The 14853-nt window shown below is 41.9% G+C and overlaps 1 protein-coding gene across 6 annotated transcripts in view; it reads left to right on the top strand.

Moving 5' to 3' along the window:
- Positions 1-14288, top strand: part of RNMT (RNA guanine-7 methyltransferase) — a 195932-nt gene extending 181644 nt beyond the window's left edge. For all 6 annotated transcript variants that reach the window (XM_053714880.1, XM_053714883.1, XM_053714882.1 and 3 more), the window contains one exon: positions 13506-14288. In XM_053714880.1, the coding sequence (XP_053570855.1) occupies positions 13506-13543 (38 nt within the window). In that variant the 3' untranslated portion in view covers positions 13544-14288. The remainder of the gene's footprint in view (positions 1-13505) is intronic.
- Positions 14289-14853: the final 565 nt, after the last annotated feature.

Raw genomic sequence — 14853 nt, 5'->3', positions numbered from 1 at the left:
ACTAGTAGACAGTGAATGAATGCTCAAGGCTGATGTGGGCAGTAGGGCTCTATCCCTCATATACCTAAGTGCATAGCCATATGAATCAAGGGTGATTATGGGGAGACCCAGGTAAATATGCACAATTTTATACAGCTGCTAGCTTACTTATGTATAATCATCACAGCGTTGGTGTTTTAAACAGTGCTACCACTGCCACACAAAACCGCCATACGGTATCCTCAATTTCACTCACCCACCGGTATGTGCTCTAATGGTTCTGAAACATTCGACTGTCCCACGCTGGGTCCACTCTGATGCTGTGAAATCAGCTCCGGAGACGACGCTGAAGCGGACGGCTTCACTGGAGCACTCAAAGGCTCCTCCTACGTTCTCTGTCTGTATCCGATCAAGGACCAATCCCCACTGCTAATACGGCTTGACGTCAAAGGCTGAAGGGCAGAGTATCAAGATGATAGACTGTGTAGGTCATGCATTTAAGAAAGTTCCCAAAAATTTGAGCTTAAAAAACAAAAAAAAAAATACAAACTTTATTCCAACGGATTAAAAATGAAACGGGAATAGGATACACAATCCCAATCCCATGATCTTGTCTGACAGGTTTCTGTCAATGGACCGTTATCATAGACACACACAGTAATACCTGTACACATAATTTAAAAGGTGAACCTCAATTTGATTGTAGTAAAAACATTGGATTAGGACTGCCAATAAATTTAAAGAGAGAGTCACATACATAGATTAGTACTAACATTTGCTTACAAGGGAGGAGCAAAAGTAACAGAGAAAGTATGTATATTCTACACATACATTAAATCACAGATGCAAAGGTTCTAATATTTCCACATTAGTCTATCATAGATTATATCCTAGTACTAATAGCGAACTTTTATGACATTTCTATCACTATTCTAACAGACTTTTTCCAGGTTTTACAAAACGTGAAGTTCACAGACCAGATATGTATAAACCCGTTATGTGTGTAGTAAATGACAAAGTACTTATGTGTCACCTAATGGCTATCATATTTTTGGTGTCTCTCTAGAGATTTGAATGATCTGATTGCCCCTTATTGAAGCTCTTAGTAATAGTATATAATTTGATAGACTAGTGTGGAAATATTAGAAGGTTTGCATCTGTGATCTCCTGTATGTGTAGAAAATACATACTTGCTCTGTTACTTTTGTTCCTTCCGTGTATGCAAATGTTTATACTAATTTATGTATGTGACTATCTCTTTAAATTTATTGGCAGTCCTAATCCAATGTTTTTACTCCAATCAAATTGAGGTTCACCTTTTAAATTATGTGTACAGGTGTTACTGTGTGTGTGCCTGATTACGGTCCATTGACCGAAACCGGTAAGACAAGCACTTGGTATTGTTTATCCTATTCCTGTTTCATTTTCAATCCGTTGGAATAAAGTTTGTATTTTTTTTAAGCTCAATTTTTGGGAACTTCTTTCTCTTTTTTTTAAAAACATAGCACAATTTTATTTTTCTCTGCAGCTAATTTGCAATGCAATATATTATAAAACTTTAAAAAAATACTTTACTCTCCAGCTAATCAACACATTGCAATTTAGTTGTTGCTTTAGTGTAAATGCCTAATTTTAAAATCAAATTTAATATCAAAATAACCTGCAGAAAAATATTCATTAAAAAATTCTCATTGCAGAAAGTGAAAAGTTCTGCCTCTGGGGGCTTAAATACCTCTCCCACTCCCCCCCCCCCATCCCCCAGTCATTCTTTGCCTTTCGTCACAGGAGGATGGCAGAGAAGTGTCAGAAGATTTCGGAGTAGTTCCTTAGGAAGGGTATCTGCCCTTCAATATGGGACTGGAGTTTTAAGTAGTCTTGTCAGCCTCTCAGTGAGAGCATTGACGAAAGTTAGAGTCTGGAGATGCAGGGAAGAGTTTCTGCGAACCCATCCAGACTTCTGCTAACAGCTCCTAAGCAATCAGTGTTGACGAGTTTTACTGCCTGCTTGTTTTTTCACTCAAGTCCATGTCAGGAGCGATGCTACAAGACTGTCACACTTGAGAGCCTGTGTTTGTGTTCAACCGCATGGATTCTGGTAAGATCGTTTCATTTTTTACATATGTTGAAAACGCTAGAAGACGGTCACAGTGTGGCTCCTTTCTCCAACATAGGTGTGTCCGGTCCACGGCGTCATCCTTACTTGTGGGATATTCTCTTCCCCAACAGGAAATGGCAAAGAGCCCAGCAAAGCTGGTCACATGATCCCTCCTAGGCTCCGCCTACCCCAGTCATTCTCTTTGCCGTTGTACAGGCAACATCTCCACGGAGATGGCTTAGAGTTTTTTAGTGTTTAACTGTAGTTTTTATTATTCAATCAAGAGTTTGTTATTTTAAAATAGTGCTGGTATGTACTATTTACTCAGAAACAGAAAAGAGATGAAGATTTCTGTTTGTATGAGGAAAATGATTTTAGCACCGTAACTAAAATCCATGGCTGTTCCACACAGGACTGTTGAGAGCAATTAACTTCAGTTGGGGGAACAGTGTGCAGTCTCTTACTGCTTGAGGTATGACACATTCTAACAAGACGATGTAATGCTGGAAGCTGTCATTTTCCCTATGGGATCCGGTAAGCCATGTTTATTAAGATAGTAAATAAGGGCTTCACAAGGGCTTATTAAGACTGTAGACTTTTTCTGGGCTAAATCGATTCATTATTAACACATATTTAGCCTTGAGGAATCATTTATTCTGGGTATTTTGATATGATTATATCGGCAGGCACTGTTTTAGACACCTTATTCTTTAGGGGCTTTCCCTAATCATAGTCAGAGCCTCATTTTCGCGCCGGTATGGCGCACTTGTTTTTGAGGACAGCATGGCATGCAGCTGCATGTGTGTGGAGCTCTGATACATAGAAAAGTCTTTCTGAAGGCATCATTTGGTATCGTATTCCCCTTTGGGCTTGGTTGGGTCTCAGCAAAGCAGATTCCAGGGACTGTAAAGGGGTTAAATATAAAAACGGCTCCGGTTCCGTTATTTTAAGGGTTAAAGCTTCCAAATTTGGTGTGCAATACTTTTAAGGCTTTAAGACACTGTGGTGAAATTTTGGTGAATTTTGAACAATTCCTTCATACTTTTTCGCAATTGCAGTAATAAAGTGTGTTTAGTTTAAAATTTAAAGTGACAGTAACGGTTTTATTTTAAAACGTTTTTTGTGCTTTGTTATCAAGTTTATGCCTGTTTAACATGTCTGAACTACCAGATAGATTGTGTTCTGACTGTGGGGAAACCAAGGTTCCTTCTCATTTAACTATATGTATTTTATGTCATAAAAAAATTTAGTAAAAATGATGCCCAAGATGATTCCTCAAGTGAGGGGAGTAAGCATGGTACTGCATCATCCCCTCCTTCGTCTACACCAGTCTTGCCCATACAGGAGGCCCCTAGTACATCTAGTGCGCCAATACTCCTTACTATGCAACATTTAACGGCTGTAATGGATAATTCTATCAAAAACATTTTAGCCAATATGCCCACTTATCAGCGAAAGCGCGACTGCTCTGTTTTAGAAAATTCTGTAGAGCATGAGAACGCTGATGATATGGTTTCTGAAGGGCCCCTACACCAGTCTGAGGGGGCCAGGGAGGTTTTGTCTGAGGGAGAAATTTCAGATTCAGGAAACATTTCTCAACAAGCTGAACCTGATGTGATTACTTTTAAATTTAAGTTGGAACATCTCCGCGCTCTGCTTAAGGAGGTGTTATCCAATTTGGATGATTGTGATTATCTGGTCATTCCAGAACCACTATGTAAAATGGAAAAGTTCTTAGAGGCCCCGGGGCCCCCCGAAGCTTTTCCTATATCCAAGCGGGTGGCGTACATTGTTAGTAAAGAATGGGACAGGCCCGGTATACCTTTAGTACCTCCCCCCATATTTATAAAATTGTTTTCTTATAGTCGACCCCAGAAAGGACTGATGGCAGACAGTCCCCAAAGTCGAGGGGGCGGTTTCTACTCTACACAAGCGCGCCACTATACCCATAGAAGATAGTTGTGCTTTCCAAGATCCTATGGATAAAAAATTAGAAGGTCTGCTAAAGATGTTTGTTCAGCAAGGTTCCCTTCTACAACCAATTGCATGCATTGTCCCTGTCACTGCAGCCGCGTGTTTCTAGTTTGATGAGCTAGGAAAGGCGATTATTAGTAATTCTTCTTCTTATGAGGAGATTATGGACAGAATTCGTGCTCTTAAATTGGCTAATTCTTTCACCCTAGACGCCACCTTGCAATTGGCTAGGTTAGCGGCGAAAAAATTCTGGGTTTGCTATTGTGGCGCAGAGCGCTTTGGTTAAAATCTTGGGCAGCGGATGCGTCTTCCAAGAACAAATTGCTTGACATTCCTTTCAAGGGGAAAACACTCTTTGGCCCTGACTTGAAAGAGATTATCTCTGATATCACTGGGGGCAAGGGCCACGCCCTTCCTCAGGATAGGTCTTTTCAAGACCAAAAATAAACCTAAGTTTCGTCCCTTTCGCAGAAACGGATCAGCCCCAAGGGCTACGTCCTCTAAGCAGGAAGGTAATACTTCTCAAGCCAATCCAGCCTGGAGACCTATGCAAGGCTGGAACAAAGGAAAGCAGGCCAGGAAACCTGCCACTGCTACCAAGACAGCATGAAATGCGGGCCCCCGATCCGGGACCGGATCTGGTGGGGGGCAGACTCTCTCTCTTCGCTCAGGCTTGGGCAAGAGATGTTCTGGATCCTTGGGCGCTAGAAATAGTCTCCCAAGGTTATTCTCTGGAGTTCAAGGGGCTTCCTCCAAGGGGGAGGTTCCACAGGTCTCAGTTGTCTTCAGACCACATAAGAAGACAGGCATTCTTACATTGGGTAGAAGACCTGCTAAAAATGGGAGTGATTCATCCTGTTCCATTAGGAGAACAAGGGATGGGGTTCTACTCCAATCTGTTCATAGTTCCCAAAAAAGAGGGAACGTTCAGACCAATCTTAGATCTCAAGATCTTGAACAAGTTTCTCAAGGTTCCATCGTTCAAGATGGAAACCATTCGAACACTTCTTCCTTCCATCCAGGAAGGTCAATTCATGACCAAGGTGGATTTCAAGGATGCGTATCTACATATTCCTATCCACAAGGAACATCATCGGTTCCTAAGGTTTGCATTCCTGGACAAGCATTTCCAGTTCGTGGCGTTTTCTTTCGGATTAGCCACTGCTCCTAGGATTTTCTCATAGGTACTAGGGTCCCTTCTGGCGGTGCTAAGACCAAGGGGCATTGCTGTAGTACCTTACTTGGACGACATTCTGATTCGAGCGTCGTCCCTTCCTCAAGTAAAGGCTCACACTGACATTGTCCTGGCCTTTCTCAGATCTCACGGATGGAAAGTGAACGTGGAAAAGAGTTCTCTATCTCCGTCAACGAGGGTTCCCTTCTTGGGAACTATAATAGACTCCTTAGAAATGAGGATTTTTCTGACAGAAGCCAGAAAAACAAAACTTCTAGACTCTTGTCGGATACTTCATTCCGTTCCTCTTCCTTCCATAGCGCAGTGCATGGAAGTGATAGGTTTGATGGTAGCGGCAATGGACATAGTTCCTTTTGTGCGCATTCATCTAAGACCATTACAACTGTTCATGCTCAGTCAGTGGAATGGGGACTATTCAGACTTGTCTCCGAAGATACAAGAAAATCAGAGGACCAGAGACTCATTCCGTTGGTGGCTGTCCCTGGACAACCTGTCACAAGGGATGACCTTCCGCAGACCAGAGTGGGTCATTGTCACGACCGACGCCAGTCTGATGGGCTGGGGCGCGGTCTGGGGATCCCTGAAAGCTCAGGGTCTTTGGTCTCGGGTAGAATCTCTTCTACCGATAAATATTCTGGAACTGAGAGCGATATTCAATGCTCTCAAAGCTTGGCCTCAGCTAGCGAGGGCCAAGTTCATACATCAACCATCAGGGGGGAACAAGGAGTTCCCTAGCGATGGAAGAAGTGACCAAAATCATTCTATGGGCGGAGTCTCACTCCTGCCACCTGTCTGCTATCCACATCCCAGGAGTGGAAAATTGGGAAGCGGATTTTCTGAGTCGTCAGACATTGCATCCGGGGGAGTGGGAACTCCATCCGGAAATCTTTGCCCAAGTCACTCAACCGTGGGGCATTCCAGACATGGATCTGATGGCCTCTCATCAGAACTTCAGAGTTCCTTACTACGGGTACAGATCCAGGGATCCCAAGGCGGCTCTAGTGGATGCACTAGTAGCACCTTGGACCTTCAAACTAGCTTATGTGTTCCCGCCGTTTCCTCTCATCCCCAGGCTGGTAGCCAGGATCAATCAGGAGAGGGCGTCGGTGATTTTGATAGCTCCTGCGTGGCCACGCAGGACTTGGTATGCAGATCTGGTGAATATGTCATCGGCTCCACTATGGAAGCTACCTTTGAGACGAGACCTTCTTGTTCTAGGTCCGTTCGACCCACTCCAGCTGACTGCTTGGAGATTGAACGCTTGATCTTATCAAAGCGAGGGTTCTCAGATTCTGTTATTAATACTCTTGTTCAGGCCTGAAAGCCTGTAACCAGAAAAATTACCACATAATTTGGTATATCTGTTGGTGTGAATCTGCAGGATTCCCTTGGGACAAGGTTGAGATTCCTAAGAGTCTATCCTTCCTTCGAGAAGGATTGGAAAAAGGATTATCTGCAAGTTCCTTGATGGGACAGATTTCTGCCTTGTCTGTGTTACTTCACAAAAAGCTGGCAGCTGTGCCAGATGTTCTAGCCTTTGTTCAGGCTCTGGTTAGAATCAAGCCTGTTTACAAAATTTGGACTCCTCCTTGGAGTCTCAACCTAGTTCTTTCAGTTCTTCAGGGGGTTCCGTTTGAACCCTTACATTCCGTTGATATTAAGTTATTATCTTGGAAAGTTTTGTTTTTGGTTGCAATTTCTTCTGCTAGAAGAGTTTCAGAATTAGCTGCTCTGCAGTGTTCTTCTCCTTATCTGGTGTTCCATGCAGATAAGGTGGTTTTGCGTACTAAACCTGGTTTTCTTCCAAAAGTTGTTTCTAACAAAAACATTAACCAGGAGATAGTTGTGCCTTCTTTGTGTCCTAATCCAGTTTCAAAGAAGGAAAGTTTGTTGCACAACTTGGATGTAGTTCGTGCTCTCAAATTTTACTTAGCAGCTACTAAGGATTTCAGACAAACTTTGTCTTTGTTTGTTGTTTATTCTGGTAAACGGAGAGGTCAAAAAGCAACTTCTACCTCTCTCTCCTTCTGGATTAAAAGCATTATCCGATTGGCTTATGAGACTGCCGGACGGCAGCCTCCTGAAAGAATCACAGCTCACTCCACTAGGGCTGTGGCTTCCACATGGGCCTTCAAGAACGAGGCTTCTGTTGATCAGATATGTAAGGCAGCGACTTGGTCTTCACTGCACACTTTTTCTAAATTTTACAAATTTGATACTTTTGCTTCTTCTGAGGCTATTTTTGGGAGAAAGGTTTTGCAAGCCGTGGTGCCTTCCATTTAGGTGACCTGATTTGCTCCCTCCCTTCATCCGTGTCCTAAAGCTTTGGTATTGGTTCCCACAAGTAAGGATGACGCCGTGGACCGGACACACCTATGTTGGAGAAAACAGAATTTATGTTTACCTGATAAATTACTTTCTCCAACGGTGTGTCCGGTCCACGGCCCGCCCTGGTTTTTTTTAATCAGGTCTGATAATTTATTTTCTTTAACTACAGTCACCACGGTAACATGGTTTCTCCTATGCAAATATTCCTCCTTAACGTCGGTCGAATGACTGGGGTAGGCAGAGCCTAGGAGGGATCATGTGACCAGCTTTGCTGGGCTCTTTGCCATTTCCTGTTGGGGAAGAGAATATCCCACAAGTAAGGATGACGCCGTGGACCGGACACACCGTTGGAGAAAGTAATTTATCAGGTAAACATAAATTCTGTTTTTATCGTAATAGAATCATGTGGAATTATTGAACAGTGGGGATTAATCACATGTGATGCTTTGATTTTATGCTGCTTTATGTGTGAGATTTTATTGGGCTCATAGGCTGTTTGTGGCTGGAACGCACAGGTTTTTACTTTCACTTTGAGTGCTGCGCAGCTTGTAGCTTGGCGCGCTTTTTCTCATAGCAAGGGAGGTCCTGCCTTGCGCACCATATGACCAGGAGTGGTCTCGCTTTCATTTCCTCTTTCCTGACCGAGCTGGCTGTCTGAGAAGACTTTTTTTTTTTTTCTGTATTGTCTGGGTCTAGGAGGTGGTGTGTCCCAGCCATTTGGAGTATAAATTTTCTTTCATGATTCAGATTGAGCATGCAATTTTAAGCAACTTTCTAATTTACTCCTATTATCAAATGTTCTTCATTCTCTTGGTATCTTTATTTAAAATGTAAGTTTAGATGCCGGCCCATTTTTGGTGAACAACCTGGGTTGTCCTTTGCTGATTGGTGGATAAATTCATCCACCAATAAAAAAAATTGCTGTCCAGAGTACTGAACCCAAAAAAAGCATAGATGCCTTCTTTTTCAAATTAAGATAGCAAGAGAACAAAGAAATTGATAATAGGAGTAAATTAGAAAATTGCTTAAAATTGCATGCTCTTTCTGAATTACAAAACAAAATTTTTGGGTTCAGTGTCCCTTTAAGCTATGGAGGATTACTGATATATTAGAGGGTACTCCCTCTATTCCAAATAGTAATACCTGTTGTTTATATTGTGAGGAGGCTTTGGTATGCCCGCTCTCTCATTTATGTTCCACATGCCTTGACAACGTTATTAGGTCAAAGGTGGTTAGCCCTTTTAGTACCACTGAGCCGTCCACCTCTGGTGGTCCATCTCCTTCTACACACGCAGCTTCCCATAGCACTCTTAATCCTCCATCTGGAGGGGGCCTTTTACCACCAGATTTTAAGGCGCATTTACAAACTGATGCCCTCAGTGCTTTTCCTCGCCCTGTTAAACGCAAGCGAAAGGTTAAACATAGCTGCCTGCCCCGGGGTCGTCGTGTAATTTATTGGATTTAACTGCTCTGTCTCAGTTATCCTAGGATGTGTTGCACTCTGAGGCTTCAGAGGATGAACGTTCTGGGACGGAGTCTGCTGCCTCTAAGCCTCCTGCTGTGGAGTAACCAGGCTTTAGATTTAAGATTGAGCACTTACGTTTTCTTTTAAAGTAAGTCCTGTCTACATTAGAGGTTCCAGAGGCCAAGCTGCCTGATGAACCTTTGATTCCTAAATTATACAGAGTGTACGAGGACCGTGTAGTGCCTTTAACTTTTGCTGTGCCTGTAAAGATGGCTAACATTATTAAAAATGAATGGGATAGAATTGGATCTTCCTTTTTCACTTAGTCTTCCTTTACAAAATGTATTCCCGGTCCTCGACTCTAAATTGGAGTTGTGTGGTTCTGTCCCTAAGGTGAATGGCGCTATCTCCACGTTTGCCAAATGCACTACTATCCCGCTTGAGGATACCTCGTTGTTCAGAGAGCCGATGGATAAAAAGATGGAAACTCTTCTAAGAAAGATGTTTCAACATACGGGATATTTGATTCAACCGGCAGCGGCTTATCAGAATTAATCGAATTGGAGGCTCCCCTCGACATTATCCAGGAAAGAATTAAGGCCTTGAGAATTGCTAATTCTTTTGTCTGTGATGAAACATGCAGATTATTTGCCTAAATGCTTCTAGCTTTTTGGTTCAGGCCCATCGGGCACTCTGGCTGAAGTCATGGTCTGCGATATGACTTTTAAGTCCAGACTGCTTTTCCTCCTCTTTAAGGGAAAGATTTTATTTGGTCCAGGCCTGGACTCCATTATCTCTACGGTTACAGGGGGCAAGGGTGCCTTCCTACCGCAAGATAAAAAGAGCAAGTCTAAAGAACAAGTTTCTAATTTTTGTAACTTTAGTTCAGATAAATCCCAACTACAGCAGTCCTCTGCTAATCCCGAGCAAATCAAGAGTACTTGGAAGCCGGCTCAGTCCTGAAATAAGTCCAAGCAAAGCAAGAAGCCTGCAGAGACTAAATCGGCATGAAGGGGGGCGCCTTCCGATCCGTCTCTGGATCGTGTAGGGAACAGACTGTCACACTTTTCAGACACTTGCTTCAGGGATATGCAGGATTCAAGAGTCCTAGAGGTCATAGCTCAGGGATACAAGATAGGTTTCAAGTCTCATCCACCCAAGGGCAGATTGCTCCTCTCAATCCTGTCTCCCAGACCAGAAAAGAGGGAATCCTTTCTGGGGTGCATTCAGGATCTCTCCTCCTTAGGGGTCATTGTCCTGGTACCTATCGCAGAAAGAGGTTTGGGATACGATTTAAACCTTTTCGTGGTCCCAAAGGAGGGGGGAACTTTCTGCCGATTCTGGATCTAAAGTGCTTAAACAGATTTCTAAATGTCCCCTCGTTCAAGATGGAGACGATAAGGTCCATCTTTCCCTTAGTTCAGGTAGGACAGTTGATGACCACTATACATCTGAAGGATGCTTACCTTCACGTTCCAATCCACAAGGATCACTACCAGTTCCTAAGGTTTGCGTTCCTCAACCAGCACTTCCAGTTCATTGCACTTCCGTTTGGTCTAACTACTGCTCCAAGGATTTTTACGAAGGTTCTAGGGGCTCTTCTAGCCATTGCCAGAACCTGGGGTTTAGCAGTAGCTTCCTACTTGGACGATATTCTGGTACAAGCACTATCTTTTCGTCTGGAATCTCTTCTCGCTCTTCTTCGATCTCATCCTCAAGACTATCCTGGGGGATTGTGACTACGGACTCAAGCCTATCAGGATGGGGAGCTGTTTGGGGTCCCAAGAAGGCACAGAGCCTGTGGACTCAGGAGGAATGCTCCCTCCCGATCAACATTCTGGAACTTCAGGCAATCTTCAATGCTCTGAAGGCTTGGCTCCTTCTGGGTTCGTCCCAGTTTATCAAATTTCAATCAGACAATATAACCTTGGTGGCTTACATCAACCATCAGGGGGGGAACGAGAAGCTCCCTAGCAAGTTGGTGGAGGCCCACAGCTGTTCACTGTCAGCAAATCACATTCCGGGTGTGGACAACTGGGAAGCCGATTTTCTCAGCAGACAATCCTTTCATCCGGGGGAATGGTCTCTCCATCCTCAAGTGTTTGTGGAGATGTGCAACAGGTGGGGGACGGCGGAGATAGATCTCATGGCGCCCCTCTCAATACCAAGCTACCCAGATATGGGTCAAGGTCCAGGAATCCTCAGGCGGAGCTAATAGATGCATTAGCAGTGCCTTGGAGGTTCAGTCTAATTTACCTTTTTCTCGCCGTTACCACTCCTTCCTCGTGTAGTGGCCCGCATCAAGCAGGAGCAGGCATCAGTGATACTGATTGCTCCATCGTGGCCGCGAAGCACGTGGTTTGCGAATCTGTTGGGGATGTCATCATCTCCTCCGTGGAAGTTACCTTGTTGCAGGGATCTGCTGGAACAAGGTCCTTTTGTTCATCAAAATCTTGATTCTGAGGCTTACTGCGTGGAGATTGAACGCTTAGTCCTAGCCAAGAGAGGTTTTTGAGAGTTATTGATACTCTCATTCAAGCTTGTAAGCCGGTTACTTGTCCCATCTATCATAAGGTCTGGAGTGCCTTATGGTGGGAAGAGCTTGGATTTTCCTTGCATAAAGTTAAGGTTGCCAGGATCCTATTGTTTCTCCAGGATGGACAGAAGGGCTTTTCTGCCAGTTCCCTGAGGGGACAGATTCCGTCCCTGGCTGTTTTACTGCACAAGAGGCTCTCTGAGCTTCCCGATGTACTGTCCTTTGTTAAAGGGACAGTAAACCCAACATTTTATTTTATGATTCAGGTAGAGAATACAATTTTAAACAACTTTCCAATTTACTTCTATTATCTATTTTGCTTCATTTTTTAGATATCCTCATTGATGAAATAGCAATGAACATGGGTGAGCCAATCACACAAGGCATCTGTGTGCAGCCACCAATCAGCAGCTACTGGGCCTATCTAGATATGCTTTTCAGCAAAGGATATAAAGAGCATGAAGCAAATTAGATAATAGAAGTAAATTAGAAAGTTCTTTAAAATTGCATAATCTTTCTAAATCATGAAAGAAACAATTTGGGTTTAGTGTCTCTTTAAGGCTCTGATTAGGATCAGACCTGTGTTTAGATCTAAGGCTCCTCCTTGGAGTCTAAATCTTGTTCTTAAAGTGTTGCAACAGGCTCCGTTTGAGCCTATGCATGAAGTTGACATTATTTGGTTGTCCTGGAATGTTCTTTTTCTACTGGCATCTGTGCGCAGAGTATCTGAGATTGCTGCCTTGCAATGTGAGCCTCCTCATCTGGTGTTCCATTCTGATTATGCTGCCCTACGTACTAAGTTCGTTTCAGACCACAATATCAATCAATTGTGGTTCCTTCATTGTGTCCAAATCCTCCTCCTTCGAAGGAACATTTGCTTCATAATTTGGACATGGTTCGCGCCTTGAAGTTCTATCTTTACGCTACTAACGATTTTAGACAAACTTCTTCCTTGTTTGTTGTTGATTCCGGGAATCATAAGGGTCAGAAGGTCTCTTCGACTTCCATATCTTTTTGGTTAAGGAGTGCTATCCACTTTGCTTATGAGACAGCGGGACATAAAACTCCTCAGAGGATTACGTCTCATTCTACTAGAGCAGTGGCTTCCTCTTGGGCCTTTAAGAACGAGGCCTCTATGGATCAAATTTGTAAGGAGGCTACCTGGTCCTCCTTACATACTATTTTTTTTTTTTTTTTTTAAATTTTACAAGTTTGATGTTTTTGCTTCAGCTGAAGCAGCTTTCGAAAGAAAAAGGTTTTGCAGGCTGTGGTGCCCTCAGATTAGGGCCCGCCTCTTTTTGTCTCTACCATTATTCAGTGTCCTCTAGAGTTTGGGTATAGTTTTCCCAACAGTAAGGAATGATGCCGTGGACTCTCCTTATCTTAAGAAGGAAAACCTAAATTATGCTTACCAGATAATTTAATTTCTTTCTGTATAAGGAGAGTCCATGGCCCCCGCCCGTGTTCTCCGTTGGGCGGCCCTCTAAATTATATTTTTCATTTGGCACCATTTATACCCTGATATTTCTCCTACTGTTCCTTATTCCCTCGGCAGAATGACTGGGGATTTGGGAAGTGGGAGAGGTATTTAAGCCTTTGGCTTGGGTGTCTTTGCCGCCTCCTGGTGACCAGATTCGGTATTTCCCAACAGTAAGGAATGATGCCGTGGACTCTCCTTATACAGAAGGAAATTAAATTATCTGGTAAGCATAATTAGTTTTTTGTTTTCTAGTTTTCTTAAAATGCAGACTTATTTGCCATGACGTAAAATGTAAATCTTTTAGTTTTCTGTTTTGCCAATATGGTTTGATTATAAATTGCGTGAATAATTCCCTTTTACTGTGAAAACTGGCATACAGTGTTAAACTTTTGTCTAACCAGGTGATGTATACATAATTCTATTCAAATGTCTTTTTCTTTCCTTTTTTATCAGGTGTATATCTATTGTTTGCATTTGAGAAACAACCTTGACTGAAGAAAACCTCTGAACAGAAGCGTGACTCATCTATTAATTTTTAGTATCCATGTGTTATGTACTTTTGGACCTACATCTCTGTATTAAAACAATATAAAAAGAATGGTTTGTAATTAGCTCTTCCCCTTACTGCTTACAATTAGTTCTAAATTTCTAATAGATTTTCCTCAGTGTGCTGTATATTTATGAACCAAGAAAATGGGCAGGTAGATAGTGTAGAATATCTAAACCTACTATTTATTGTATAGATGCTACACGTATGTGTGAGCTATGGACACTCAGGAGAGATTTACTTTTTCGTTTTATTAACACAAATGTGGCTAAAACCTGTAGCATTTAAACAATGCAATGACTTGTTGAAAGAGCTTCTTACGAAGGTAGTTAATTCAAAGGAATAAAAGTTTTAAAGGCCACAGGCTGTGAATTATGCAAGACACAAATGCCTGTCTGAGATAGGTGAGAACTGTACATAAATGACAATAGTGTAGGTATTCCTTTTATATATTTTTTAAATATTATGTTGTGGGAGAACCACTTTTCACATGTTTTGCTAGTTAGTTAATTTTCTGTTCTGTAAAAACAAAGGAAAAAATTGTGATTGTATTTTCTATCATGTTGGAATCAATAAATATATATGATTTGGTGATTTTTACTCTGTAAAGCTTAACTTCATTTGCTAATTTAGAATAATTGTAAAAGTTATACCAACATCAAAATAAATTTCAATTCTCCCATGTGTAAGTCACATTTTTCTCTGAATTATTTTTAGTGAATGTTTTTTAAATGAACTTAAACATTATTATTGACGATATCTTCATGACTAGTATAATATCATTTGGTATGTTCCATATTTGAACAATTAGCCTAGAGTGTAAAAAACATGTATTTACTTTTAAGATAATTGCATATTTATTACATTATCTTAGACCATAGTATAAATACGTTGCAACCACAGTTCTGTAATTCACATTCTTTAAATCAACATATTTCATTTTCTAAAGTAAAATGTAGTGAAGAAAACGTGTGTTGTCATGGTTACAAAGCAGTGACTGGCTAAATTTAGACTATGCAGGAAAAAAAATTGCAAGCAACACAAACACCTATAAAATACAAAGCTCAGATATGTGCACATTTTCAGACGAACTTAAGCCAGTAAAGAACGTACGTGTGTCTGTGTATATGTGTGTGTGTATATATATATATATATATATATATATATATATATATACCAAAAGTAATGGTCGCACTCTCAGGTCTTTTAGTGAAAAAACGTAGTAAATTTTAATGAAACGTTTTCGGGGTAATC

This window comes from Bombina bombina, chromosome 5 (assembly GCF_027579735.1).
Source record: "Bombina bombina isolate aBomBom1 chromosome 5, aBomBom1.pri, whole genome shotgun sequence".
In the NCBI taxonomy this organism is placed as follows: domain Eukaryota; kingdom Metazoa; phylum Chordata; class Amphibia; order Anura; family Bombinatoridae; genus Bombina; species Bombina bombina.
Note: the sequence above shows the minus strand (reverse complement) of the source record. Positions and strands in the feature narration are given on the sequence as shown.